The 21,148-nt window shown below is 45.7% G+C and overlaps 1 protein-coding gene across 1 annotated transcript; it reads left to right on the plus strand.

Moving 5' to 3' along the window:
• The first annotated feature begins 15 nt into the window (after nt 1-15).
• Nucleotides 16-20,661, plus strand: LOC310833716 (solute carrier family 22 member 6-A-like). The gene is made up of 10 exons (XM_083716478.1): nt 16-641; nt 4,057-4,160; nt 6,183-6,337; nt 8,905-9,073; nt 10,150-10,273; nt 11,225-11,340; nt 13,448-13,662; nt 14,430-14,538; nt 15,748-15,951; nt 20,255-20,661. Exons 1-10 carry the CDS (start codon nt 240-242, stop codon nt 20,340-20,342), a joined length of 1,686 nt encoding a protein of 561 aa, XP_083572604.1. The 5' UTR covers nt 16-239; the 3' UTR covers nt 20,343-20,661.
• The last annotated feature ends 487 nt before the right edge of the window (nt 20,662-21,148 follow it).

The raw sequence follows: 21,148 nt of genomic DNA on the forward strand, positions 1-21,148 counted from the left end.
CCATCGCCTCCAAAGGTCCTGCGGTCACAACCAGGCTCATATTAAACCAAATCTTTCCAGCTGTGGCGGATTTGCTAAGCTGATCTGCCTTAATTTTCCCACCACAGGGTTTTGAATCTTGCCTTAACGCCGAGAGAATTTGCTTTTTGGGCTCGCAAGGTCTATCTGCCTGTCCATCGCTCCATCGATCTACACAAGCCGCCTGCAACTCCCCAAAGCAAGGAATCTCTTGGAACGCCATGACTTTCGCAGAGTTTCTGGACCAAGTCGGAGGCATGGGCCGCTTCCAGTTTATCCACACCATGCTTCTGTCCATCCCCATTGTGCTGATGGCAGGTCACAACCTTCTCCAGAACTTCACCGCTGCCATCCCAGGACATCGCTGCCAGATCCACATCTCCACCAACAGCAGTGGGTACCCCAACACCACTTGGCCTTTGGAAGCCAGCGACCTGCTCAGAGTTGGTATCCCCATGAACAGCAAAGAGGAGCCGGAAAAGTGTTGGCGTTTTGTCCATCCCCAGTGGCATCTCCTTGATGCCAATTCCACCAAGGCAAACCTGACTGAGGCGGAAACCGAGCTGTGTGCTGATGGATGGGTGTATGATACGACCACATACACTTCCACCATTGTCAGCAAGGTGAGAGGGGAAGAGGGGAAAGGCTAGCTTGGAGGAATGGAAAAGTCGGAAAGGGAGCAGGGACGTAATGAAGCATATTATATGCCAAATGAATGCATATTGATGGAGGGCAATGTTGCTCAAACTTGGGTTCCTCAGCTGTTGCTGGACTACAGCTCCCATCACCCTTAGCTAGCAGAACCAGTGGTCAGGAATGATGGGAGCTGTAGTCCAACAACAGCTACAGACCTAAGTTTGAGAAAGACTGATGCAGGGATTTAGTCTGAGCAGTTCTGGAGTGGTTTCCAGTGCTGCATCTCAGGGTTTCGGATAACTGCATCAGAAATGGGAATGGGAGCAGAAATCACCACCCTTCGCATGTGCGCTCGAGGTCAGGAAGGGAAATTATGTAAGCAAATTGCTACTGTTGGGTTTATTCGGTCCACAAATGTTACATAAATAATCACATTGTTTTCTGCATTGTTTCTGACATCCCCCTTCTGCTGAAATGCATGGAAGTTTGTTATATAGCCATTTACGCAATTAATTATGTTGGTTTCGGCCACAGCAGATAGAGAGACAAATAGCACTGGTTTCAGCAGAAGCTGAGCTGCAGCAGGACAGAAACGCTGCTGATTGCGAGGAACATGGAATGGGACGGAAATGTCTGCCTCCTTACATCCTTAGTTGGAGTTTGGAAAGCAATAATAACAGCATAGCAATGTAGGTGTCGTATGCACAGTTGGGCCACACTGATTGGCTGTGGCTCTCCAGGGTTTCAGGCAAGGAACTTCCCAAGCTTTCCCCAGAGACGTTATTTGAACCCAGGACCTTTTGCATGCAAAGCAGATGCTTTACCACTGAGCTACAGCACTTCTTCCCCCCTTTTTTAAAAAAAGAAAAGGGTAAGGTCTTCATGGTTCTTCAGAATGGCCAATGGTCAGGAATGATGGGTGTTGTAGTCTAGAGGAGTAGTCTGGAGGCCCACCTCTGTGTCAATTGCTGAGCTCCTTTGGAGAGGCCTTCTAGGTTTGAGACTGTCCACAAAGTACCTCACATTATTTTTAAATGCCTTTTGAAAGCCTCGCTGTTTCCTCACTTGTCGCTGTGTAGCTTTGCTTTAACCATTGTCCAACTCCCCCCAAGGTCATAACTTTGCTATTCCCCTCCTCTCCTCTTGAAGTAAACTTTTCGGGTGGTCCCGTCTCATCTTGTTTTAGGGCTAAACAGGAGCCAGTGTGGGATTGGGGCTGGAGGAGTGGTCTTTTCCAGCTATGTTGGCGATTGAATTTGGGGCAGTCTGCACATGCTCCGACCCTTCTCTCAGTCAGCGCCAATGTTCACCGGGTGGCCTTGGGCCAGTCGCTGTCTGTCAGCCCGACCTACCTCACAAGGTTGTTGCAAGGTTAAAATGGGGTGCCTTTTGCTCCTTGGAGGAATGATGAGATGTAAATGTAATTAAGAAAGAAGTTGTTCTCATTTTACAAATAGGAAACTGAGGCGGGGAAGAAAGATGGGGTGAGGTGGGAATAGATAGGTAGATAGATTTGTGCATCAGAAATGAGAATGGTAGGATTTAAATCTGGAGCCAAGCCCAATATAATCTGTCCAGAAAACCAAATGTTACTTTATTCATTACTCCATTTATATCCCATCTTCCAAGGAGCTCAAGGTGGTGGTCCTGGTTCTCCCCCCTCTCCATTTTTATCTGCACATCAGCCCTGTGAGGAAGGCTGGGCTGAAAAACATGCGCCTGGCCCAAAGCCAATCATGTCTGAGCGAGGATTCGAACCCTGGTCTCCCAAGCCCCAGCCCATATCTCTCACTACTGCACCACTACGGAGCAGGCGATAGCCGAGAGCCTCCACTGCTGGATCTCATGAAATCTAGTCCATCAACCTGTGTTCTCGATCGTTTGGAAAGCCCTCAAGCAGGGCAGGCAGTACTCAGTGGTACATTGCTCCTCTACATGGAGGCTCTGTTCTATCTTGAATAATAATAATCAGTAATTGGCCATCTCCATCATTTCTGTAAGTGGATGAGAAATCTCTGTGTGTGTGTGCCTTACAGGGTTCTGTGGGCTTCAGCTTCCTTCAGCCCAGAGCGTAGAAGAACAATTGTTTCAGAGCCCTCCAGGTGTGGTGGGGGGGGCACCTGTATCCCTCCAATTGGACTACAAATCCCATAAGCCCCAGCCGGCATGGCCAATGATCAGGGACGATGGGAGCTTAGCAACATCTGGAGGGCCACTGATACCCCACTTCTGCCCCGCAAGGAAGAGGGAGAAGGTGGGAGAGAGAGGGAAAGTGAGCCTTTGGGACATTCCAGCAAACAAGGGGTTCAGCCACAGGATCCGCATGGGGTGTTTGCGTCCGGTGGATAAACAGGGTGGTAATTGACAGCCCTGCTGGAAAGAGAATAATTCAAAACCAGCAGGCACTGCTGCTGGCAGTGATCTTGAGCCAAGGGAGCAGCTGGTTTTTCAGGAGACAGCAAAATTTTTTGTCCTGCATTCTAGTCCTTCAGCTCCCCCTTCACCCTTGTCATGTTATAACAAGCCACAGGGGTGGGAAGGTGGGTGCTGGAGGCGATTCTGTGCTCTGCCAGGCCTTCTTATAAAAACAGATAGATGTGCAAGCAATCCAGCCAGACTCAGCATTCATTCAGCCTTGCATCTGGGTAGCTTTGCACACCAAAGTTTGTTCTGTACAGAAATCACTGCTGTTATTTGGTAACTAGGGAATGGCCCTCTGCATATGCTCAGAAACACACATGCAAAAGGCTAGCTTCTCAGGTTTGAGAGCTGAGCACTGGGTGTGGACAGAAGCAAAGGGTCCCTTTATCACATACACAGCCCAACAAGACAATGACAAAAATCCACCAACAGCATACAAATCAATATGGCTAACCTGATCCAAAACACCCACCCACCCCACTCACACACGAAAACAAAGACCGCCACAGCCAGCCACAAATGAATAACCACACCCTCGGCCAGCCCCAACGTCTCTCACCACCAAAAGAACACAAGCGAACAGCAAAGAACCTGCACAAGCAACGCTGACACCAAACCCTACATATAGTACGTAAAATAGAAACATCGCCACCCGACCCCACCCTGACCCATCTCCCCCCCTCCACCTCTTTCTCCCTTTTCTTCCTAATGTCTCAACAAACGAAACTGATTTGTAAAAATGTTACATGGGGGAAAAAATACGAGAGACATTGCAAACACTTTCGTAAATCGAGAAAATCTTTAATAAAGAAAAAGAGAAAAAGAAGAAGAAGCAAAGGGTCCCATTGCCTGTCGAGGGTGCAACTGCAACAATCTTGGGTGCAATGGCAACCTTAGCCCCTCCCAAACCCACGGCTCCGTGGCCCAGGATGCTCCTCTCGAGCTTCTGTCCCCTGACCCAGTCTCCTTCTCCTACAACAGTGGGATCTGGTCTGTGAGCGACGGAAGCTTCGGGATATGGCCCAGTCGATCTACATGGCTGGCGTGCTGGTTGGAGCAGTGGTCCTTGGGGGGTTGTCCGATAGGTAAGCTGAATTCGCTTTTTGTGATAAAACAGACGAATTAAACAAGACTTGAAGGTAAAGAAATCTTGGCAATGGCTGAACTGCCCTTGAGCCCAAGAGAGGGTTTAGTCCTTTTTCTTTCAAAACGTATGTTCACTTCTAATTGGTTTACAAAAAGCATGCTCCTATCTACTAACCGCACCAGGGCAACCGATGGTTTTGAACAGAGTTTATCAATTCACTACCCTTCTGCCTCATACAAAATGTTGCTTTTCTGCTATCTGCTACATGAAGACGTGTCCGGGTCAGGAGAATTTATTGTCCTCTTGGCATGGAAGTTTCTGCTTTGGAAGGTCTACAACTTCCTGCCAGGTAATGAGTGAAAGGGCACCGCTTTGCATAGCAAACTCAGAAATGCGTCTTTTGCTCACTAACTGGGGGTGCAGGGACACAAGAAAACGGATTTTTCGATTCTTAAAATGAACACTCGTTGCATTAAGTGTGGAAAACAGATATATAAACATTTCCCAACTAACTAACACACCTGCATCTGGTTTTAGTTTCAAGGTTTTAATTAGCAAGCGGACAGTTAAACGAGGGAAAAGAGACAGAGGATATAAGCATAGGTTTGTGTGTGCTCTGGGTTCTGGCATACTTCCTGGGCCACAACATTCACCTGGGTCCCAGGTCACAACACCCAGGCGTCAGCTTGAAGTCACCGCATTCCCACAGTCTCAGTCAAAGAATAACCAACCAACTGCCAACTGCCACCTCATTTCCCCGATACCACTTATTCTTTGTGAAATATAATACAATATAAGGCAAATACAATACAATACAAATACTAGCAAGTTGGGTGGTACGGCCTGCTTGGGGTTGGCACTGTTGGGGGAGGAAGTTGGAGACAAGATGGAGTTCTGGGGAATCCAAATGATATCGTCCACATTATTAATTAGCTATAGGACTGTCCCAAGGAATCTTAGTCAATTAATCAACATATCTTATGAGGAGCAATTTTCATCCTGCTCTTTAACTGAGAAAAGGCTCTTGGAGCTGCTTAAATGACTGGTAATAAGGCAGTCCCTGCCCTCAAGCAGTTTACAGTGTGTGTGTTTTTTTTAAAAAAATCATTTTATTTATTTAGTAAATCTGGTAGTGGCTTTATCTTCACCAAGGCAACCCAGAGTGACTTACTTCCAACCAACCAACCAACCAGCCACACAAAAACCCCACATGGATACATTAAAACCAAGGGGGGGGGGAGAGAAAAAAATACATTAAAAGCATCTTGCCCATTTCTAAAAGGCCAAAGATAGTTAAATGTCAAAGGCCTGGGAGAAGAGGAATGTTTTCACCTGGTGCCTAAAGATATATAATGAAGGTGCCAGGCAAGCCTCCATGGGGAGAGCATTCCATAAATGGGGAGCTACCACAGAAAAGGCCTCTTCTCGTGTTGCCACCCTCAGGACCTTTTGCGGAGGAGGCACATGATGAAGGGCCTCAGGTGATGACCACAGAGTCCAGGTCGGTTTATATGGGGAGAGGCAGTCTTTGAGGTATTATGGTCCTGAGTCATTTATGAATTTATAGGTCAAAGACAGCACTTTGAATTGGGCCCAGAAATTAATGGGTAGCCAGTGCAATTGGGCCAGGATTTGTATAATATGCTCAAACCGTCTTGCCACGGTGAGATGGCATAAAATGTACGGCAGCCATCTTCTCCCCCATACAATGTCAACAGTTTTGAACCAGCACAGCAAGTACCACTCGAAACAGTCTAAAAATCGGCATGATTCAAGGAAGCCATCGGGCAACCTCATTAAAAACTCACCCCCGTGAATAGGAGGCAGAGATGGGGGGGTCAGTTCAATTCAGTTGTCCTGGAGGGAGAATGGAGAGGGGTGTCTGCAAGTGTGTGTAGAACTCAGCCTACTCTACAAAGGTAGCATTCTTTGCTCCACCCACCTCCACCTGTGGCCACACCCACCCCAACACCACCAATGCCTTGGTAATCCAGCTGTTTTTGCTTCTCTGTGCCTGCAGGTACGGCCGCAAGCCTCTCCTCATTTGGTCGTTTATGCAAATGGCAGTGATGGGGACCTGTGCGGCCTTTTCGCCCAACTTTATTGCCTACTGCATCTTCCGGTTCCTGAGCGGCATGGCACTCTCTGGATTTGGCCTCAGCATCGCCTGTTTGGGTAAGTGAGGAGCTAGTGGTGCTGGCTGGGAACTTTTGCGCAATGTAGAGATTCATCTGAACATTCTATATTTGATTCATTAATGGAGGATATGTCTGTCAATAATTAGTAGCAAAGCAGCCTAGACCAAGGCCAGCCAGTTGTGTGGACACTTCTCAAAGTACAGTGGTACCTCAGGTTACATACGCTTCAGGTTACAAACTCCGCTAACCCAGAAATAGTGCTTCAGGTTAAGAACTTTGCTTCAGGATGAGAACAGAAATCGTGCTCTGGCGGCGCGGCGGCAGCAGGAAGCCCCATTAGCTAAAGTGGTGCTTCAGGTTAAGAACAGTTTCAGGTTAATTACGGACCTCCGGAACGAATTAAGTACTTAACCTGGGGTACCACAGTAAACAGAGGAGTTTGGCCACAGGACACTCTTCATTTGGCCTAAATCAGGCTTCCTCAAACTTGGCCCTCCAGATGTTTTTGGCCTACAACTCCCATGATCCCTAGCTAGCAGGCCCAGTGGTTAGGGATGATGGGAATTGTAGTCTCAAAATATCTGGAGGGCCGTGTTTGAAGAAGCCTGGCCTAGATGGTATCTTGTTGGCTACCTTGGACTAGGGAGTTGGTGGAACTGAGGCAGATAGTGGTGACAATAGCTGAAGCTCTAGCCCTAATACACAAAATGAAAACTGACAAATTGCTAGGTTTGGATGGCATCCACCCAGCATTTCTCAAATAACTCAAATGTGAGATTGCTGATTTTTTAACAGAATTATGTAACTGGTGCCTCAGATCCACCAGAGGATATGAGAAGTAGCTAATGCAACACCAATTTTTATAAAGGGATTCAAGAGGGAACCTGGAAATGATGGGCCAGTTCACTTAATGTTGGTCCTACGATAACTGGTGGAAATTTTGGTTAAAGATAAAGTAGCCAAAAAAACAGAGGAACAAGCCTTGCTGAAGCAGAGTCAGCATGGCTTCTGCAAGGACAAGTCCTGTCTCCCTGGCACTCTTTGAGAGTGTCAGCAAGCATATAGATAGATGTGATCCGGTTGACACAGTGTTCTTAGACTTTCAAAAAGCTTTTGACAAGGTACTGCACCAAAAACTCCTGAGAAAGCATAGCAGCATGGAATAAAAGGAGAGGCCCTTTTGTGGATCAGGAATAAATGGAAAGTTCTCCAAATGGATGGAGAGATGCAGAAATTGGGGTCTCCCAAGGCTCATAATTGGAACCTGTGCTTTTTTTACTTGTCCATAAATGATCTATAGTTAGGGGGGAACAGTGAGGTGGTCTGGCGTGCTGGTGATACTATATTGTTCAGAGTCATTAAAAGAAAGAGAGATTGTGAAGAGTTCCGAAAGAACCTCCCCAAGTTGAATGAGTGTGCAATAAAATGGCAAATGCAATTCAGTGTATACAAGTGTAAAGTGTTGCATGTCAAGGTAAAAAAAAATATTAATTTCACATATATTCTTATGGGGTCTGAACTGGCAGTGACTGACCAGGACTGGAACCTTGGGGGTCCTAGTGGGTAGCGCAGTGAAATGGTTGACCCAGTATGTGGCCGCTGTGACAAAGGCAAATCCCATGCTAGGGATCATTAGGGAAGAAACTGAAAACCAACCTGTGACTATCATAAGCAGTTAGACAAATGCATGGTGCAACTGTGTTTGAAATTAAACATTAGGGAGAACTTCCTGACAGCAAGAGATGTTAACCACTAGAACAGACTACAATGGTGCCTCGCTAGACGAAAAGAATTCATTCCGCGATTCTCTTCGTCTAGCGGTTTTTTCGTCTTGCGAAGCAAGCCCTTTGACAGCTTAGCAGATTAGCGCTACAGCTGTCAAGCGGCTTCCAGCGATCAGCTGTTAAGCGACTTATCAGTGGAACAGCTGATAAGCGGCTTAGCGGCTTAAGAAAAGGGAGAAAAAAGCGAAAAAACCCCGCGGGGGGATGCAAGATTTTTTTCGTCTTGCGAAGCAACCCCATAGGGTAATTCGTTTTGCGAAGCGCCTCCAAAACGGAAAACCCTTTCGTCTAGCGGGTTTTTCGTCTTGCGAGGCGTTCGTCTTGCGGGGCACCACTGTACCTCGGAAGCTCGTGGACTCTCCTCTCTTCCTATGCCCTTATGGCAATGTTGAGCTAGATGAGCCAATCTTCTGATGCAGTAGTGGGAAAAGTTCAGTACAAAATGGGTGGCAAGTATTACAGGGGTTGCCAGCCTGGTGACCATGGGCACCAGTGTGCCCACCAGTACCTCATATCTTGCCCATGAAATATCTCAATGAATATCCTTTTTAAAACCTGCAGTTTGCAGAGACTGTTTTCTCTTCCTGCTGTTTTTCAGTTTGCACTGACTTGGTTTGTTCTCCATGCCTGGCCTCATGGCAGCTATTCTGTCAAAGGCACCCTTGACACTTTCTCAGAATTCCAAATCTACCACTTGCCCAAGAAAGGTCGGCAACTCCTGATGTAGGGTCTAAATTTCATACCGGAAGGCCCAGCCGGATGATCTGTCGGGTGTGAGTGGCAAGGCAAAAACCTGAAAGTGTTTTCCTTTCCCTTCCAGTTGTGGAGTGGATTCCCACCAAGTACCGCACCATCTCCATTGCGGCCACTGGCTTCGTGTACACGCTGGGCCAGATCCTGCTGGCTGGCTTGGCCTACGGCATCCCGGACTGGCAGTGGCTGCAGCTGACTTTCTCGGTGCCCTTCTTTGTCTTTCTCCTCTACTCTTGGTATGTTGTGCTGCCAGTGTGGTGTAGTGGTTAAGAGTGGTAGTCTCGTAATCTGGGGAACCGGGTTCGCGTCTCCGCTCCTCCACATGCAGCTGCTGGGTGACCTTGGGCCAGTCACACTTCTCTGAAGTCTCTCAGCCTCACTCACCTCACAGAGTGTTTGTTGTGGGGGAGGAAGGGAAAGGAGATTGTTAGCCGCTTTGAGACTCCTTCAGGTAGTGATAAAGCGGGATATCAAATCCAAACTCTTCTTCTACTTCTTCTGCTCAGATCAGACCCCTCCTCCTCCTCGGGGTGCTGTGTTGGGATACAAAGAGATGCTGGAATGCTGTTTTCAAATAAATAAGCTTTATATATATATAACAAAACAATTGAAATGTATCCTGTGCTTGGCCTTATGCTCTCACCTGCTCAAGATTACCCCAATGATGACCTCTTGGTCTTTCTATTGACAGCTGCCCATATGGAAATAGCCAGATGTTGGAAAACTGGCACTGGGCTTAATAGCGATTTGTGGTACACCAGTGTATGGTCAATAGAACTGGCTGAGAAATTGACATGTCAAGTCAGAGTGGCAAAGGGCAAGCAGGATCCCTATTCCTTTTATAATATATGGCAAATGTTTACCAAATACATAAATTGTTCGGGCCGTGGCAGGAAAACACCCAGCGCTCATGGAGAAAATGTGGCGTGATCTTTTAGAGTGATCAAATGGAATTTTATTACATAGCATGACAAAAGTCTGTAATTTTATCGGGACAAGTCATTTGTGGTTTACTTTTGTAACAATTGTTTCCGCAAAAGGTGTTTTCTGTACCATGAAAAATGAATAAAAACATTTTTTTAAAAAAAGACCACAGACAGAGAACTGGATTAGAATGAGAAAACAGGGTCAATTCAAATGTTTGCAAGCAAAGTCAAGTCAGGATTCTTTTCTTTTCTTCGTTTTCTTTAATCAAATTCTCCCTCCTTGAGAAAACAACAACAAAAGGATTCAGTTCCATTTTACCACCTGAAGGTTTGTGGATGGATTTTACTGTTGGCCGAGATGACGAGGCTTGGCGTCTTTGGCACAGGTGGTTTGCAGAGTCAGCTCGCTGGCTGCTCCTTTCGGGAAAGGCGAGCACAGCTGTCAAGGTCCTCCAGAGGGTTGCCCGGGTCAATGGCAAGGAGGAAGCTGGAGCCAGCATCACCACAGAGGTATGAAGCCGGTGGAGGGAGGTGGCTCTCCATATCCAGGTGGCTGTAAATCCAGCTGAATCTATGTAGAAAATAGAAATCTTGGGAGCTTCTGGAGAGCAAAGCCTGCTAGAATCAGGGCACCTCCTGGTGAAGGTTTATTTACTCCTGCAAAACTTTAGGGGCAAGTCATACTGACCTGCTGAAATCCTGTAACTCACTTCCCTCCCAAATTTGGACTTTATTTGAGATATGAGGAATACAGTGAGGAAATGCACAATGGAAGGTGTGGGATCACATTTGCTTGACACAGTAGCAACCTAGTTCCCTGCAGGCAAATCAGTGTAAATTCTCAATAAATAGTCGAACTTTGTGGGTGGGGAGAATTAGGATAAATGCTCAATAAACAGACTATCTGGAAATTCCCGCTTTCACGGAAGGGAAGCTGCCTGTGTAAAACAGGCCCTAGAACTTCCTATTTGCTAATGTTAACCCAAATTTCCCTAGGGTAAATCACACGATCAATTCTCACCAAAATCTAGTTTTGTGCTGTGTATTGATTGTGCTTTTTAGGAGGAAGAGCAGCGGCTGATGCTGAAGGTCAGCCTTCCCCAGCCTCGTGCCCTCCTCATGTTGTTGGACTACAACTCCCATCATCCCTGACTGGCAAAGGCTCATTGGAGTTGTAGTCCAATGTTGTCTCAAGGTCTCGGGCTCGGAAAGGCTGTTTAAGGACATGGGCATAGCTGGGGGACAGAGGGGCAGCTGCTCTCCTCCCTAAATCAAGCAAATAAATAAAAATACTTAACTAACTGACCAATTACATCACCAGTTATGTCTGTTCTGCTTTCCCAACATAATGCCTACCCCCCCCTCTAAAATAAATCCTGGCTACGCCCATGCTTAAGGACATCACTGGAGCTCACCCACCTGTTTTTACACAGCCACCTCCTGCCTCTCCTCTCCCCACAGGTTCTGCTTTCCAACATGGAGAAAGAATTGTCCACAGCCAAGGCCTCTTACACCATCTCTGACCTGGTGCGCACACCAGCCATCCGGCGCATTTTCTGCTGCCTCTCCATAGTGTGGTGAGAGAACTTGTTTCATCTGAGCAGACTCAGGATGGAGAGAGTTCCATTCCAACTTTGGGAACCCGAGGAAATGGAGGTTTAGGCACTGCCTGACAATGTGGCCCATTATCAAAGCATAGACAGCAATACTTATTGCTGTAAAATAGGGATGGGGGACATTTTATGTAAGCCGCCCAGAGTGGCTGGGGAGGCCCAGCCAGATGGGCGGGGTATAAATAATAAATTATTATTATTATTATTATCAAGCCCCGGGGTCAGATGTGACCCTACAAATCTTTCTATCTGCCCCTTAAGAGTCTCCCTCCTGAACCACATCTCTTACCAGCCCGGTTTTGCACCCTCTTAGAGTGTTTTGACCTGGCTTGGAAACATGCCCTTGCTTCTTGCTTGCCTGGATGGAGGATGCAGCAGTATGACTGAGCATGTGCAATGAAATATACGCAGAGTCCTGCAGTGATTTCATGCTCGTTATTTCAGCTTGTAAAACAGTGATGAATCCCCCCCCCCCAAACCTCAGGCTTTTATATACATTCTTTACACAACGAGTCCCATCTGATTGGCTGATTCTGCTTCTCTCCTAGAGCCTGATTGGACCGCTACTGCAGGCCAATCAGTTGTTGCATTCTACTATCCTACCAGCCTAATAGGCTGATTAGCTTCCTCCTGGGGTTTGATTGGGCTGCTACTGCAAGCCAATCAGTTGTTGCATTCTAGGATCCTACTTGCCTATTCTAGGATCCAAGCTTAGTACATAACATGCAGAAACTAGTCTACTACACAAAGGCAACATTTTCCTTCATTTCTCTGCCCACCTTTGCCTATGACCCTGTGCATCACTGGTACATGGACCCCAGAAAGTTGTGTGGAAAGCTATTATTATTATTATTATTATTATTATTATTATTATTATTATTATTATTATTAAAATTTGTATACTGGCCTTTATATACTTCCCTATGTATACCACAGGTCTCAGGGCTGGACATCATAACAGAAAACTATATTGTTTGGTTCAACTCTTGTTCATAAAGCTCTGAACTATTACATCTCCAGCAAAATCCACTTGCTGTACCTTAGATCTGAGCTGTGTAATAGCTCTGACTGAGCAATCTTTATGTGCATTAAAATTGCTCAGGACGAGCCTTATAAAGATTTCTCCTTTGAACTAGCAGCTTAGGTCATGAAAGGCCAGCTGAAGGGAAGGTCTAAGATTTGCAAAACAAGGAGCTGCTTTGGAATATAGTCACTGAAGCTAGTTGGTTCACTGATTCACTGAAGCTACCGGTAGTCCCCACTGGTTGGGGAAAAGGAGCACAGACCCCTTTCTCCTCCGTGGAAGGAAAACGTGAAGGTTCATGGAAATGTCAAGGGTTACAGAATTTGTTTGATTATTTAAGAGACAGAAAATCAAGATTTTCTGGACTAAATGCTCCCCTTTCATTTAATTTATTAGTATTAGTATTATTAATTTATTACTTAAACCCACCCATCCAACTGGATTGCCCTGGCCACTCTGGGTGGCTTCCAGCAGAATATAAAAACACCATGAGACATAAAACGTTAAAAACTTCCCAATACAGGGCTGCCTTCAGATGTCTTCGGAAAATTGTGTAATTATTTGTTTGACATCTGATGGCAGGGTGTTCCACAGGGCGGGCGCCATAAATGGGAAGCCACAGTTTAGAGATTGATTTGTCAAAGGCTCGTTAAAATAGTTAATGTTTTCTGTTAGGAAGACTTTTCCAAAAGCATCCCATAAATTATCAATTCACTTATTTATTCAGCCAAGGAGGTCCCAAGAGTGGCTTACGTACGCTCAGTAAAAATAAGGCCTTTGCTGCCTGTAGGCTTGCACTCTAAGAAACATGACAAAAGCAAAAAACTGACAAGGAGGGAAAGGGAAGGCAAGCAAGTTTGGGCTCCAGTTCCTAACATAATGACCCACAGGAATGAAACTCAATGGAGCTGGTCACTCAAGAACTGATGATGTAGCCCTGCTTCACTGCAGCCTGAGGAAATAGCTGCTGTCAGGTGACAGTTAAGAGCAGGAGGAGCCTCTTCTCACGCCTTCTTGAGTCTTTCCTTGTCTCTATCTTCACGTCAGGTTCTCAGTCAGCTTCTCCTACTATGGGCTGGCCATGGACCTCCAGAATTTTGGTGTCAGCATCTACCTCATCCAGGTCATCTTTGGGGCCGTTGACTTCCCAGCCAAGGTGATTGTGACCATTACCATGAGCTACATTGGGAGGAGGATCAGCCTCGCGTCCTTCCTCATCCTGGCTGGCATCATCATCATCATCAACATCTTTGTGCCCACAGGTGAGTGTTGGCTCACTTTCCGCCAGGCTTCACCTTTCACCTTTAGATACACTGCAAGGTGTCCAGCTGGAGACATTTTGGCACAGGCTGAAAGCCCAAAGAGTACCACCTCCCACAGATATGCTGCGCCTCTGATCTCCTTCATTTCCAAGATATGCACAAAGCTAAATGTTGTCACTCTCACAAAGCACGGGGTCCCTTCCAACTCTACAGTTCTGTGATTCCGATTTATTATCAGCACTGCAGCCATTGAGTGGCGGTGCCTCTGCATCAATATTACAGTCACAGCAAGTTTATAGACCCAAAGCACAATCTTTTCGAGCAGGTATAAGGAACCTCAGACCAAGGGGCTGAATGCGGCCCTCAAGACCTCCCTATCTGGCCCTCTGGAACTCTTTCTGGGCTACAGTTCCTCCCCAGCCACATCTTCCTTGATTGTTTTGGCTGGAAATGTGTCCTTGAACTCTGATAATGCTTCTTACTTGCATGGGTGGAGGACATGGGTGGGCGGGCCAATTCATTAGGAGAAATCAGCACTAAAATGTAGGAGAATTTCTGTGAGGATAGACATTAAAATCGAAAATCGCTGCAGAAATGTGGAGAGCCGAGTTTAAGACTGGAAAAAAATGAGAAACCAATGTGTTAGTCTGTTAATTATTCTTGACAAATCTGCACATCAACCCTATAGAAAGCGGGGAGGGAGTCCCTCAGCTGCGCACTTTGTTCATGCCACACTCTCTCTGACCTACCCCACCTTTCCCCCAAAGATTTGCAGACAATCCGGACAACGCTAGCCGTCATTGGCAAGGGGTGCTTGGCAGCGGCCTTCAACTGCACCTTCCTTTTCACGACGGAACTCTACCCCACGCCTGTCAGGTGAGGAGCTGCTTTTCAACACAGTTTCCCCCTTGTTTACCCACTTCTGGGGCTCCTATGGAAATGGAGGTGGCTTTAAAGCAGGGGTCTCCAACCTGGGGCCTGTGGGCACTAAGGTGTGCCTCTCGCTACCTCCTAGGGTGCCCTTGAACGATCTCAATAAATACCTGTCATTGAAATTCTACTCAATATTGATCCAGAGCAGATTGCAATGTATAGTTAGCAGAGTAAAAACGTTGCAGGATCCCCCCAAAAATAGACAAGATGGCATTTCATCCAGCAGAGCTTTACTGATACTGAAGGCAAATGAGCATAATGGTCACAAATCCAATACATTCAGGATTGGCCCTGTCCATAAGAAATTCAGTTGCAGCAGACTTGACTTAAACTTACAATAAGACAAAACCTTAACACTATACAGTGGTACCTTGGTTCTCAAACTTAATCCATTCCGGAAGTCCATTCCAAAACCAAAGCTTTCCAAAACCAAGGCATGCTTTCCCATAGAAAGTAATGCAAAATGGATTAATCCGTTCCAGACTTTTAAAAACAACCCCGAAATCAGCAATTTAAGATGAAACCGTAACGCTATTTACAGAACATCACACCAGGAAGAAAGAGAGTCAGAAAGAGAGAGAATGAAACACAGGCTCCTCCTGGCCTCACTATTATAGTCAGCATGACCTTGACAGAAGAGATAACAGAACCAGTTGTTTGTTTGTTTATATTTTAAATATAACAGAACCAGTTTAAGCCAGCTGTGCTCAGCTTCTCAGAAGGAATAACCCAAACATCACGAACCTTCTGCTTGTTTCTTTCACACAGAGAACCCTCTTGAATTAAGTAGAATAGGAAAGATCTCTACACATCAGGTCAATACTTTCTGCACTAAGAAATGCAAACGGACAAAAAGCCTGAATGCACAAGAGGTTGGGTTTGCTCTTCCTGCTCACATCCTCTCTGTGCTGGCTCAGCCTCTCCTAGAAGGAACATACCCCCTCAGCAGATCTGGCCTGATCATGGGGCATGGGTAGGTGGTTGCCACAGGATGGCAGACTCTGGACCGCTTGGAGGTGTGTCACTGCTGCTGCGCAGCCGTTGGTGGCGATCGCATGGCAGGTGCCTTTTTCTTGAGGTTTGCCAGAGATCCCTTGACCCAGCCGTATCTCTGGCCCGCTTTTCTTTCCCTGCACCCCACCCCCATCCTAGGCAGACGGGGCTCGGTTTTGGCAGCACCATGGCCCGGGTGGGAGGCATCATCGCCCCGTTGGCCAAGATGATGGAGGACTACTCTGCCGCCCTGCCGCCAATCATGTACGGAGCAGCTCCCATCCTTTCTGGCATCATCGCTTGCTTTCTGCCTGAAACCCTCAATGTCCCCCTTCCAGATACCATTGAAGAAGTAGAGAACAGGTAAGTGACTCTGTTATTTGTGGCAAATACACTTTTATTTATATCACTGTACTAATACAGTGGTGCCTCGCAAGATGAAAAACTCGCTAGACGAAAGAGTTTTCCGTTTATTGAGGTGCTTCGCAAGACGAATTTCCCTATGGGCTTGCTTTGCAAGACGAAACGTCTTGCGAGTTCTTGCGAGTTTGTTTCCTTTTTCTTAAAGCCGCTAAGCCGTTAATAGCCGCTAAGCCGCTAATAGCCGTGCTTCGCAAGACGAAAAAAACACAAGACGAAGAGACTCGCAGAACAGATTAATTTCGTCTTGCGAGGCACCACTGTATTCACACAGATATTATTTGTTGCAAAGTATTTATTTATCTTTAATTACATTTATATACTGCCCTTTGTCTGAATGTTGTGGGTGGTTTACAACATAAAAATACGAAATGAGAACACAAAATATATACAAAAAACCCCAAGAGCAATAACCTCCCCTTCCACAAACTTTTAAAAGGCTGTATATTCTTTAATCAGCCAAATGCCTGGTTATAGAGAAACATTTTGGCCTGGCGCCTAAAGATATGCAATGAAGGTGCCAGGCAAGCTTCCCAGGGGAGAGTATTCCACAAATGGGGAGCCACCACAGAAAAGGCCCGTTCTTGTGTTGCCACCCTCCCAATTTCTTGTGAAGGGGGCACATGAAGAAAGGCCTCGGATGGTGATTGAGGGGTCCAGGTTGGTTAATAGGAGAAACATGGTCCTTGAAGTGTTTAAGGCTTTAAAGGTCAAAACTAGCACTCTGAATTGAGTCTGGAAACCAATTGGCAGCCAATGCAGTTGGGCCAGGATCAGTGTAATATGTTCCCAGTGAGCAACCTGGCCGCTGAATTCTGCACCAGCTGAATTTTCTACACCACCTTCAGAGGCAGCTCCACGTATAACATATTGTAGTAATGTAACCTAGAGGACCTATTGTAGTAATGTAACCTATCATAGCATAAAGGTAAAGGTAAAGGATCCCTGACAGTTAAGTCCAGTCACGAACGACTCTGGGATTGTGGCGCTTAGGCTATCCCTGACCAAATACGGGCACAGCTGGGCCACCAGCCCAAGCTGGTGGAATGCTCCACGCCACCTGAGCCTGAAGCGACAGCAATGGATTCAGGAGTACCCCCAAGTTGCTCATCTGCTCCTTCAGAGGTGTCGTAACCCTATCAAGAGCAGGCAGCGCCCCATCCATCTGGTATAATAATAATAATAATAATAATAATAATAATAATAATAAAATTTTATTTATACCCTGCCCTTCCCGGTTTAAAAACCGGGCTCAGGGCGGCTAACAGCAAATAAAAAACATTGATTAAAATACGACTTAAAAACAGCATAAAACAGCATAAAATGCAACATAAAATGCAGCATCAATATCAATAAAATTCAAAAATTCAGGGGTCATTTTGGGAAAAACAAAACAAAACAAAAAACAGTCAGTAGACATCAAATGATCACCAGGGCTAACTGGTCAAGTTGGTCCTACTAGGGCCAGCAAGGAGACCAGGGAAGAATTTAAATGTGGGGTCCCAGAAAGGGTTTCTTCATAGAAGAGGAAAGGGGAAAGGGAATAGAGGATCAGGCTAATTCAAATTGAAGGCCAGGCAGAATAGCTCTGTCTTACAGGCTCTGCGGAAGGAGATCAAGTCTAGAGAACTGCCCACTAACAGTCCCTCAGTTTTATCTGGATTGAGCTTCAGTTTGTTGGCTCTCATCCATTATAAGGCAATACATCAGTCCAGCACATCCACTGCCTCACCTGCAGATGTAAAAGAGAAGTAGAGCTGTGTGCCATTAGCATACCAGGTACCTCAGTTGGTAAGAGCATGGTGCTGATAATGCCAAGGTTGTGGGTTTGATCCCCATATGAACCACTTACACATTCCTACATTGCAGGGGGTTGAATTATATGACCCTCAGGATCCCATCCAGCTCTAGGATTGCTGATAACATACGCCAAAACTCTGGATGACCCCACTCAGTGGTTTCAAAGTAATCCATGAACCTCTAACAGCTCAGCAGAACAGGACAGGAGCATTTTATATCATATACGCCTCAATACAACGAAGTGTTCTACCTCATGCATCCTGATGGATCACATTGTTTCATATTCTTTTATAACTTTACCATAATGGTTCCACAAGGCATCTGAATGTGTCAAAGCACTGTCAGTCCATAGCCTGTTTCAGGCAACTATCTCTTCCTGTTATAATAAGAAATAACATTTACCCATCTATCTACTTCTCAAACAGTGCGCTAACTTAGCATTTTTGTGGCCAATTCCCACTGTTCATCATTCCAGTCTTGGACAAACTGTATAGTAGATTACCTCCATTTTTCCATATAAGGAACCCTTAGCTGCTGCTAACAGCGTGTATACTTTTGAATAAGATAATTCAGAACAAAATATTTGTGTATCCCATCCTTGGAATTTTCATGATGAAGGGTGGCAGATTAAATGCATGTTAATCAAATGCCCATCAGTCCTGCTGCATTCCTTGCAAAATTGATTTTTGCGGAGCCTGTGGAACAGAGGGAAGAAAAAGCACGGCATTTTGTGGTTTAGGGGGAAGTGTTGAGTCATCGGCTTTTGATTTCAAAACACTGGCCCTTCTGGGAGGAGAGAAGGTAGAGCTGAACTCCAGAGCTCAGTTTTCATGCTTGGGCTTGAAATCATAGGAGCAGAGGGTTTGAAGTTAGGGAGAACTCAGATTCGGTTCACATTTAAAGGTGAACTTACCTAATTCACACATTCCAGAAGACCATAAGAATTGAAGCCCAGCCTTCCTTTGGAATTCACACTTCCTTGGCTCTTGCTGTGCAGGTCTCCAGCCAAGCAATGTCAGCAAAAATGCACACAGCATCATAGAATTTTAGAGTTGGAAGGGGTCCCGAGGGTCATCTAGTCCAACCCCCATGTTAGAGTAAAGTGTGCATAAAAATTCATATATCAGTGCAAAATGCACTAATGCATTAAAAAAATTGCTTTGCAGAAAGGTGTATAATTGCATACAAAAGTGAGAATATTAGGAGAAATTTGCACCGAGATGCTGATGAATTGTCACGAGGGCAACAAAAACCACCCACCCACTGGTGTGGAAATGTGGAGGACGGAAAGTAAGATTAGAAAAATGATAAATGGAGAGAAACTGAAATTCTCATTCCACACTTTCTGCTTTATGGTCCTGTCATTTCCCTTCTTGCAAAAAGTCTGATCTAAGGGGCAGCAGGGCTCCCTTCTGAAGAGCTCCAAATCGACTATAATTGTACAACCTGAATTTGCAGATTATGTGACTGAATTTCACAGTGTTATGGAAAAATCTAGGTGCAAGGCTGCTCAGTCACCCAGCTCGTCGGGCAGAGCCCGCGGGTCCCTGCGGAATAAAGGAAGGAGTCCAGCCACCAACCGGAGCAAATAGCTGTAGACCAAAGTTTATTGCGCAACAGGTTCAAGGAGGAATTTTGAACCCCGAGGATGGGGTGACAAGGACTTTTAAATGTTTCCCACCATATCCCAGAATACAGTTCATACAGCATCATTGCTACATCATTGCTACATCACTGACATGTCACAAAAGGGGAGGGGTAGACAGGGGTTACACTAGTTCAACCTTGGCAAACATGTCCAGACAAGTCCTTGGTACAAGATTAGCATAGGCAAAACATGTCCAGGCACCTCTCAAGTACCCATCATCAAAGGACAATAGAGCTCTCTGTACATTCACAACCTGGTGCAAGTCCGGTGATGGGCTTTTGGAAACTATCTGCTCAGCAATTGTTACCCCTGGGTGGGGTGTGTGTATCGTGTCCTCGCGCTTGAGGGATTATGGCCGGGAAAAGAGTCGTTTTTCCAAAGGCAAAATACTGTTGAAATGGAGGAAACTGGCAAAGGAGTTGATTTTATATGATTGTTAAAGCTTTCCTGAGCTGTCAAGTCAAAAGGATACATTTATGCATAATATTTGTAACATTTAAGAACTTTAAAGATGTGCCCTCCCCCCAATTTCAGTAACCACACCGATAACAGTGACTGCCTGGAAGCAAATCAAGTGACTGTTCAAGCAAATCAAGATTAATTCTGAATGAACAGGAGGTCTGGAGGACCCAGAGGCCACCAATATCTGGGGGTTCTCCAGACCTGCCTTATAGCAATGTTTACATATATCTGAACATAGAGGGGAACCTTCAAAATTTATTTCTGTGCTCTAAACATGATTGGGTGTCCCAGATACTGAGCCCCATTGCTGATCTTTCTTTCTTTCCCCCCTGAAAGGTCCAGAAAGAAGACAGTGGAAGAAATAGCCCAGGAGAAGATTTTGCTCCAGAGCCCAGACAAGGCCCTGTTCAAAGAGGCTTGCTGATCCACAAAGGCCTCCGACCTTCCATTTCCCCCTGATGCTTGATTCTGGGAAAAGAAGTCTTCACGATACTTTGCTGACTGCTTGTTTTGAGCTAATCCCGGGGAATGCTTTACAAAGGGGGAAACCGTGAAGGTGTGGGAAGATTCTGGGCATTTTTGAAGGCACTTTTTAAAAAGAGAGAGAGAGAGAGCGCTAGCATCTTATAATTTTATAATTTCTCCTTTTATACCCCAGGGGGGGTAAAGGGAATAGGACTCTCTCATTTTCAGTTGCTGGGAGGACTCAGTGCAATAACAATAAAGATGAGGGTGCCTCTGAACACGTGCAGAGTGCATTTCCTCATTCTAAGGGGCCCACTTGTCATTTTAGAAAGCAGTCCCAACCTACATCTATCTCATACCTAGAAACGGAACAAACTACCATTGCTCCTTCTAGGGCCACATTCATACCATAGATTAAAAGCACTATGATGCCCTGGCTTTCCCCAAAGAATTCCAGTATTTTTAAGGGTGTTGAAAGTTGTAGAAGATCCCTACTTCCCCTCACAGAGCTACAATTCCCAGAGTTCCCTGTGAAGAGGGGTTGACTGGACTCCATTAGACTCACCATGATTTAAGAGAGTCCACTACAGTGGTACCTCGCAAGACGAATGCCTCGTAAGACGAAAAACTCGCAAGACAAAAGAGTGTTTCGTTTTTTGAGTTGCTTCGCAAGACGAATTTCCCTATGGGCTTGCTTCGCAAGACGAAAACGTCTTGCAAGTTTCAATGCATTCCTATGGGAATTTGGTTTCAATGCATTCCTAT

The sequence above is a fragment of the Podarcis gaigeae genome (assembly GCF_964106915.1).
Source record: "Podarcis gaigeae genome assembly, chromosome: 16".
In the NCBI taxonomy this organism is placed as follows: domain Eukaryota; kingdom Metazoa; phylum Chordata; class Lepidosauria; order Squamata; family Lacertidae; genus Podarcis; species Podarcis gaigeae.

What these genes read in the sequence shown, in the direction of transcription:
- LOC310833716 (XM_083716478.1), top strand. Translation starts at nt 240, where the DNA reads ATGACTTTCGCAGAGTTTCTGGACCAAGTCGGAGGCATGGGCCGCTTC. An exon ending in GAGCCAGCATCACCACAGAG is followed by an intron (nt 10,274 to 11,224) that starts GTATGAAGCCGG and finishes CTCTCCCCACAG; the next exon opens with GTTCTGCTTTCCAACATGGA. An exon ending in CTCTACCCCACGCCTGTCAG is followed by an intron (nt 14,539 to 15,747) that starts GTGAGGAGCTGC and finishes CCCCCATCCTAG; the next exon opens with GCAGACGGGGCTCGGTTTTG.